The sequence below is a fragment of the Dama dama genome, chromosome 4 (assembly GCF_033118175.1).
Source record: "Dama dama isolate Ldn47 chromosome 4, ASM3311817v1, whole genome shotgun sequence".
NCBI lineage: Eukaryota > Metazoa > Chordata > Mammalia > Artiodactyla > Cervidae > Dama > Dama dama.
The window spans coordinates 51,098,883-51,107,884 of NC_083684.1; the positions used below are offsets into that span (position 1 = coordinate 51,098,883).

The 9,002-nt window shown below is 44.4% G+C and overlaps 1 protein-coding gene across 1 annotated transcript; it reads left to right on the forward strand.

Moving 5' to 3' along the window:
• Positions 1 to 339: 339 nt before the first annotated feature.
• On the forward strand, positions 340 to 8,027 carry LOC133054244 (cytochrome c oxidase subunit 6B1). Its single transcript, XM_061139046.1, has 4 exons — positions 340 to 492; positions 2,061 to 2,177; positions 3,680 to 3,780; positions 7,692 to 8,027. The coding sequence occupies exons 2-4, from the start codon at positions 2,072 to 2,074 to the stop codon at positions 7,743 to 7,745; spliced, it is 261 nt and encodes an 86-aa protein (XP_060995029.1). The 5' UTR covers positions 340 to 492; positions 2,061 to 2,071; the 3' UTR covers positions 7,746 to 8,027.
• Positions 8,028 to 9,002: the final 975 nt, after the last annotated feature.

Consider the following 9,002-nt stretch of genomic DNA (forward strand, 5'->3'; position numbering starts at 1 on the left):
TGTTTAGTTCAACTATGCTTCCTCAACCCTAAATAGAAGTACCTGGCACTGGGTAAATATTCAATAAGTAATTCTTGCACGAATAAGAGCGTTTCTGCTGGAATATTTTCCGCAGGACCACGCTCCTGCCAACTCCGGGACCCAGAACCCCTTTATCCTAGTAAAGAGAGAGAGGTGACCAGGCCGCATCAATACCTTGGAACAGAATCCACAGCTTGGAACAGCTCGTAAAGGTACCTACCAAGTGCCACGCAAGCTTACGATTGGGCCGAGAATGAGGATGAACAGGCGTTCGGCCCAATAGGAGGTTGGAATTCTCAAGTATGGGCGTGGCCTGAACTGCTCCAGGGACGGCGCTCTTGCCGTGCGGAAGACTCCTCTGTGCCCTGCTCCGTCCCGCTTCCGGCCTACCATTTTTCCGCTTCCGGTCCGGTACTGGCGTCTTTGCTGAGGGTCACATTGAGCTTCCAGCGACTTCAGGGGCATCTTTAGGTGAGTCTTGAGGGCTCGGGACCCTGGAACCCCATCCTGGAGAACTGAGGATCCCTACTGGAAAATGACATGAGTTTTCCGGCTGGCGGTGGCAGACCTCCCGGATCCCTGGGGTCGTTTCAATTATTAATCGTAGCTGACGATTATTTGGTTTTTCTCGGATGCCTAGAACTTTCAAAGCGATTTATATTGATTCATTTAAGCTTCCCTCCAACTCTATGAGATAGGGCCTGTGATTATCTCTTTTAGCTAGGAGGCAACTGAGGCTTATATACTACGCAGTTTAGCTAGCGATCAGGATTTGAAATCATTAGGAGTGCATTGCTCTTAATCACCAGGCCTCAGGCATTTCTCTCCCCGGCCCCTGAGCCCCGAGGCTTGGCTGGGCTGCTTCTGGCTTTCTGGTGACTCCCCACCCCCCGCCCCTTGCACTTACGAGGGGCTGCAGCGTCATCCCCACCCCTCCCTTACTCCCGAAATCAGGTGGAGATGGCCTTCAAAACAATTCTTGCGACCGTGTCTGTGTCACCGCGTCTAATATTCCATATTCTGTGCTCCCGGAAATACACTACTCCGGTGCCCAAAATCCTTACCACTACCCTGGGTCACTTGAATTTATTACTGGTCTACTTAACTTCTGTGTATTACTACGACTCCGCGAATAATATGGAATAGAGGCGGTGTCAGATTCCCTGATGAAAACCGTGTGTCACCTCATAAAAGATTATGGGTCAGGTTTTTAACCCTAGGTCCACAGAATGGATGGAACTCAAGGGATGCTAGTACGTGAATGGAGGGAAATTTACATCTGTATTTTTGCCAGTTTCCCATTGATATATAGCATTTCCTTCGCTTGGGAATGGAGGCAGTAGCGGTGGTATTTGGCATCATCTGGTGACTTTATCAACAGTAAAAATCACAGGTCATCATATCATATATCCCATTATGTTTGCAGATTTCACAGCATAACCCTTTTCAGGCATGATTATTTTGAAACTGTGGTAGTTCATAAATCCTCAGCTACATGTAATTGGTTTTCTTTGTGATCCTGTGCAATTTTTAAACGCACTGAAACATTCGGAGAAAGGGTTCATTAGACTCCTGAGGGCTTCATGGCACCAATAGAGATTAAGAACCTTTGCAGTGTAGGTTATGTTAGTGATGGAGTGCACCTCCACCCCATGTGTGCTGTATGACCTTGGGAAATTGCTTGTCTCTTGTCTGTGAAGCAGTGATAGTAATAGTTCCTGTCTTTTAGAGCAACTTTAGGAGTAAAGCTTCCTTGCCTATAGTAAGCACTCAGTGAATATCAACTAGTGTTATTTTGGCCTGGTTTTTTTTTTTACCAAGAAATTGTCTACCCCCACACATCCTGCTGTGACTTCCATACCTGATGTGTTCTTGCCCAGCCCTTCACCTCTGTCTATATGTTGAAAGGGAGGGGGTATTGGCTTGTTCACACCCAGCCCATTCTTCTCTGTCAGGCCTCCATTGGGCCTGGGTGGGCTGACAGGCCCGTGTCCAGGCCCCTTAGGACCTCTGCCAGAATCTGCTCTCTTTCCTTCTAGGAGTCAGCACTATGGCAGAAGACATCAAGACCAAAATCAAGAACTACCAGACTGCTCCTTTTGATAGCCGCTTCCCCAACCAGAACCAGACCAGGAACTGCTGGCAGAACTACCTGGGTGAGCAGGACTTGGGGAGGAGGGGGGCAGTGTTGATCTTCCCCTGATCCCACACCTCATATCACTTACCTCTTGCCTCCTCATAGCCTCTTCTCTTTCATTCTGAACATCCTACTTCGCGGGGCCCATGCCCCTCATCACCACCTGTATTCAAGATCTGACCTAGGGTCACAAACTTTGGATCCCATAGTGATCCCCCCCCACCCCCCGCCAAGATGTGTATATGTCTGTCTGTATGGAATGTAACATAGGAAGTATGTAAACCATAATGTACAGCTAAAGGAATAACTCTAAATTGAATCCTCCATGTGATTATAATCTGGATACTGCCAGTCCTCTGAGCTCCCCTGCCTGCTGCATGCCATCTCTCTTTTTTTTTTTCCTTTTTTTTTTTTTTTCATTTATTTTTATTAGTTGGAGGCTAATTACTTTACAGTATTGTAGTGGTTTTTGTCATACATTGACATGAATCAGCCATGGATTTACATGTATTCCCCATCCCGATCCCCCTCCCACCTCCCTCTCTACCCGATCCCTCTGGGTCTTCCCAGTGCACCAGGCCCGAGCACTTGTCTCATGCATCATGCCGTCTCTTGAAAGCACCACCCTGCTCTCCCCACTAGAGTTGTCGCCCCGCAGACTTCAGGCAGTAATATTTTGGTTCCATCACCGCTTTCAGGTTTGCCTGTTTGTGAACTTTATAAATACTGTGTGTTGTCTTATGCTTGGATTTCTTCATTCAGTAGTTAGGAAGATGCTTCCATGCTGTGGCATATATTTTGCTCATTTATTGCATACAGTTTTCCAACATTTCATTCATGAACACTGGTGTGGTTTCCAGTTTGGGGCTCATATGAATCATACTGCTATAATTGATGTAATTTGATGTCTTTGTGACTGCTTTCTCTTTTAGGGAGTGTACCCAGGAGTGTAATACTTGGAGTAATCTTTGAATTAATTTCCGACTATTAAAAACCAGATTATCCCCCTCCTTTCTCCTCTCCTGGATGCCAACATCTTAGCATCGAGACCATCTTCCCCTTCCCTTGTCCTGGTTCTAGATTTCCATAATCCCCACACACACCTCTCAAGTTGCCCTGTTGTTCCTGACCCGGAAGTTCCAAGTTGAATAGTAGTTCTTTTTCTTTTTTTCTTGGCTACTCTGGGTCTCGTTTGTGGTGCACAGGCTAGGCTTCGTTGCCCTGTGGGATCTTAGTTCCTCCACCAGGGCATGAACCCAGCCCCCTTAATGAATGGAAGGTGGATTCTTAACACCAGGGAAGTCCCAGACAGTAGTTCTTTATGGATTGCAAAATAAGCTTCGTGTGGTGTGTCTAGCCCTTTTCAGTATTACACTTGTAAGGATATACTTTCTTTGTGAAACTTGGGAGTTGGGGGCATTTGTGTAACTGGTTGTGCAGTAAAAAGTATTCCTGTGAGTTTTGATCAGAAATGTGTTCCAGCCCTTGGTCTGGGCTGACCCTGATCCCTTTTCTTCACAGACTTCCACCGCTGTGAGAAGGCAATGACCGCTAAAGGGGGTGACGTCTCCGTGTGCGAATGGTACCGGCGTGTGTACAAGTCCCTCTGCCCCATATCCTGGGTAGGTGCCTCCTCCCGGGACCCTTGGGATGCCGGGGTGGGGTGGGGTTTTCGCCAAGGGGTATATGGCGACTTGGTGGGAGCATATCTGTGAGGGGCAGAGGGAGGACAAGGCTTCACACCGGCCATGGATGCACCTTTGCTTCTTCGTAGAATCGCCCCCCTTTCCTCCTTTCACCAGGACTCTCCACCAGCCAGGCTCTCAGCCAAGGCAGCCAAGTCCGTCTCGCCCAGGTGCTCCACGAGTACATGCCCTGTCCCTGTGGAGCTCATCCGCTTTGGGAATCTTGTCCTTTCTTTATATGAACATTTCCAAATGTATATAAAAGTAGAATAATTAAGTGACCCCAAATATACCCATCACCCAAACTGAGTAGTTAGTTCAAGATTTCTCCACGTCTCCTCCATCTATCCCCACCCCACCCCCTCTTTTCTTTGGCTGCACTGGGTCTGTGTTGCAGCACATGGCCTCTTCGTTGTGGCATGTGAGGGGGCTTCTCTAGTTACAGGGCACAAGCTTAGTTGTCCAACCAAGGATTGAACCTGAGTCCCCTGCACTGGAAGGCAGATTCTCAACCACAGGGCCAGTAGGGAAGTCCCATCTGTCCTTTTTATATCTTTCCTTGGCTGGAGTATTCTGAAGCGAATCCCAGATATATCATTTCACCCCTGCCTACTTCAGTGTGCATCTCTAAAACTAGGGATGCAGTAAGGCAGTCTTCTAGGCCTGATCTGACTAGACCTGTTGTTACACTCTGCCATACCCTCTTTTTTTTTTTTTTAAGTAAAATATTACTTTATTTCATCAAGTCGAAGACCCCATTGACTACAGGAAAGACTTAGAGATGTTTAAATCTTTTTTTTTTTTTTTTTAATGCTGGAAATGAATGTGACAAGCATGCTAATTTCAGAGATGTTAAAATGAAAAAATGTGTCTTAAAATCAGAATATGATATTATTACAAAACTAACAGTGCTCATTTTTAAAAACAAAACAAATACGAGCAATACAGTAAAATAAAAATTAGATCTACTTGTGCTCCTCAGTCCCCCTCTCTCCTTAGGTAACTATTGTTGGCAGATTCCTTTTTCTCTGTATACATTTATCATTCATAAGCCTATGGAACTTCTGTGGAAGGATGGGTCATACTGTATAGTCTGTCCCTATGTCTTGCTTTGACTTATCAACATGTTTTCTTTCCTTTTTTAAAAATTTTTGGCCATGCTGCATGGCATGTGGAAACTTAGTTTCCCAACCAGGGATTAAACCCTCACCTCCTGTAATAGAAGCACAGAGTCTTAATCACTTGACTGCCAAGGAAATTCTTAATATACAGTTGCTTTTATCCAACTGGTCCCCTTTGATTGAGATTATGTTCCCATTTTTCAGTATTTTAAACATCCTTGATGTGCATCTTTGGGGCCTGTTTGTTGAGAACAGATTGCCTTAATGCACTCTTCCTCAACTTGTTTGGTACCTCACACCTCTCCAGCCGCACACTCTTTAAGTGCCTTTGCACGCCCACTCCCCTCTCAGGATTCCTCCTTGTCCCTACATGATCTTGGGTACCATCCACCCTCCAGCCTCTGGGCCTGCGTTGGATGGGTCCACACTGGCCCAGGTGCTAGGAAATGTGCTTCTGGACCCAGTGCTGCCCCATATCCCAGTCCCTGGCACCAGGGCCTTCCCTTCCCTGGGGATCATCAGATTCTGTGGTCCCTCCTCTCAAGCACTCACTGTATCTGCCTTCTTAGCCCTTCTTAGGACTGGATATGAACACATTTTTTTTTAACACACTCTTTATACCCAGCAGCCCTGACTTCTTTGTTTCAGAAATTAGTGACACAAAAATAACTGTTTTGTTAATGCTATTATTTTTGTTTTTTATAAGAATTAAACCACTTCATAAAAACTTAAGAAATAGAGGAAGGGGAAAAAATTGTTCCTGATCCTCCTGATCTAGCTGATCATAATGTAACATCTTCCAAGTGTTTCCTGTGTGTTTTTAAAAATTAGTCTCTAACCCCAAAATGTGTATTTGGAGAAGAATGGGGGTGAGAGTCCAGCACTTTTCCTGTATGAGCATTTAAAATATTTTTGCTAATCAGCTTTTCTCTTTTTCTTTTTTGCCACATTTTGAGGCTTTCAGGATCTTAGTTCCCCCACCAGGGATTGAATCCCGGCCCCCACAGCAGTGAAAGCCCTGAATCCTAACCACTAGGCTACCAGGGAACTGCCTTTTATTTTCCAGTGTTAAAACATCTATAGTTTCTCCATGAAAAATTCAGTGGCTTTTTGGAAAGCTTCAAAACAAGTTTTTATAGTGTAGAAAGTGGAAATCTCCTAAGTCATTCCCTTTCTGAATCCAAAGTTAACTTCCCTTCGAAATTTGGTATAAATCTTGCACTTCCTTTTCTGTGTGTTAATGTTTGTATAGATGTGGGTGTATATTTATATGCTTTTAAAATACAGTTATGGATCATACTTTATATACTGTTTTATCTTTGGCTTTTTTACTTTGTTTTATTTTCGTGTCAGTACAACCTGCTCAATTATTGGGTAGCCATTGTCTTTCATAGTTAAAAAAATAGTTTCTTCCCCTTTAACTGGACTCAGTCTTTTTTCACTATTTTAAATGATACTGCGGTGTACAGTTCCACTACAGGAAATATTTTGCATCTCCTTTCCATGAAGTGAGATTATTGAGCAAAGGCTAATTTGCCAAAGGATCAGATCAGCCTGGTCTTTCAATATAAAAGAGTGGGGAGTGGTAGATAGTGCTCAGTGTTGGTGGTCCTGTAGTCTGGTCCAGTCGCTTTTAAGGTCCATCCTGAGGTCGGATCTTTCAAAATGAAAAAAATCATACTGCAGATATGGCCTTTTCACCTCTCCACATCCTGTAAAAATGTGTACGAGGACATCCACTGCAGAGTGGTTTGTAATGGGGAACATTCAGAAACACGTTAAATAAATGGATATTCATCTTGATCTATATGACAGAATACAGAAAGAGCTCTAAGACTCATGAAAAAAGCAAGTTGCAGGACAGTTTAAGTACAGAGTATTTGTAATGTATGGTATATGTGTGTGTAAATAAAACAGGCACTTGCTGAAGGCACTTAAATGTTGTAAGTATTTTATGTCATAAAAGGGCAAACATGCTAAAAACAGATAGGTCCTTTTATCAGGATCGTCATTTTACAGAATTAGAAACTGGACCCCTGAAAGGTTGAGTGATTTGCCTGAGGAGAGCACAGCTGGGAAGTGATGGAGTTGGGGTTCAGGTTGTCTTCCTTGTCCGTGCACTTATCCATTGCCTCTACTGTATCACCTGTGAGTGTGCATGTGTGTATAAAAATGCGCTTCTGACTGCCTGGAGGAGGGCCCACACGTTGCAGAGCGTTAGTCCTAGGTAGTGTTAACAGTTTGCCATGGGCCTTTCTGTTATGTTTCATTGGTGTGCACTCATACATGAGCAATAGTGGGATCACACTGTATATCCAGTTTGGACCTTTTTGCACTTGATTGTATATCTTGGAGATGCATTCCTGCTGAAGTATAGATAGCCTCTTTTTGACTTTGGGGTTCCTCAAGCAGGGCACAGTCACACTCCTGAAGCTCTGCATACCCGTCTCCCCATGGACAACTCTTCTATGAGTCTGCCTGGTATTCCTCTCTACCCACCCTCCACCTCCTCTCCCCAAAGTGCATCAGCTCATTCAGGATGTTGATTTTTGTCCTTCTGGGTCACTCTTGGTCCCCTGGCTGCTGGAGCAGCTGCCAGTATTGGCACATAGCAGGTTCTGGGGTTGCTTGTTGACTGAACAGGTGGGCAGACTAAGGAAGGCAAAGAAGTCCACCCATCTGGTTTCCCTGTGGAGGAAGGGAATAACACTGGCTGTCTATCTGCAGGTGTCAGCTTGGGACGACCGCCGGGCAGAAGGCACGTTTCCTGGGAAGATCTGAACTGGCTCCATCCCACCTCCTGTCCTCCGTCCTTCTCCCCAGGGTGGTGAAGGGGGACCTAGGTACATGGTGATCCCCACCCTGGGATCCTGAATCATGGTTTAACTAATAATAAATGCTCGTTGGAAACATGTAAGGCTGTGTATGTGTAAAAGAGCTGGATGATGGGGCCAGAAGCTGGGGCGAAATTAGTACCATGATCAGTAAAGGGGACTGAATTCAGGGTGGGGTTTTTTGTTCTTTATTTCAGTTTTTCTTTGAATAAACTTTGACCACCTCTTCTTTACCAGACAATAGAGTGAATGATTATACAAAATAACTTCAAGTTAGTGTATGTGCTAAAATTTATCCATATGTTCTGCTTTGTTATCTACAGTTTTTAAAAACTTATATTTTGAATCACATGAAAATAGTATAATAAAAACTATCACCTAGCTTCAACAGTGATCAACAAATGACCAGTTGGTTTCATCTCAGCTGCTCCTCTTTACTGGGTTATTTTATTTAGTTATTCCCACCCCACCCAGGTTGTGGGATCTTAGTTCCCCAACCAGGATTGAACCTAGACCCTTGGCAATACAAGTGCCAAGTCCTAACCACTGGACCACGAGGGAATTCCTTATCTAGATAATTTTATAGCAAATACTGGAGATCATATTTTATAGAAATAAGTAAGGTACAAATTTATTTTAAACAATCATAATTACATCTAAAAACTAAGAAGTTCTTAATATTGTCTAATAAGCAGGCTAATGTGCAATGTGTAATTTCTCCCAGTTTTCTAGGCCTCCTATATTGTATTGATCATAGTGACAATTGGAAGTCATTTAAGTAGACCAAGTTAAGAAATGTCCTTTCTTGACATCCCCAAAGGAATTGTCACACAACAGTACAAAATATCATCCACTGCAAACTTGCCAATAGGGAATTCCTCAGACAGTGTGACCGCTAGCGTGCCATGTTGTGGTCAGATTGGTGTTTTCTCGGTCAGTCTTGTATCCAGCTCTTTGCAACCCCATGGACTGCAGCACGCCAGGCTTCCTTGTCCATCACCAACTTCCGGAGCTTGCTCAAACTCATGTCCATCGAATTGGTGATGCCATCCAATCCAACCATCTCATCCTCTGTCGTCCCCTTCTCCCCTGTCTTCAGTCTTTCCCAGCGTCAGGGTCTTCTCCGATGAGTCAGTTCTTCACATTAGGTGGCTAAAGTATTGGAGTTTCAGGTTCAGCATCAGTCCTTCCAATGACTATTCAG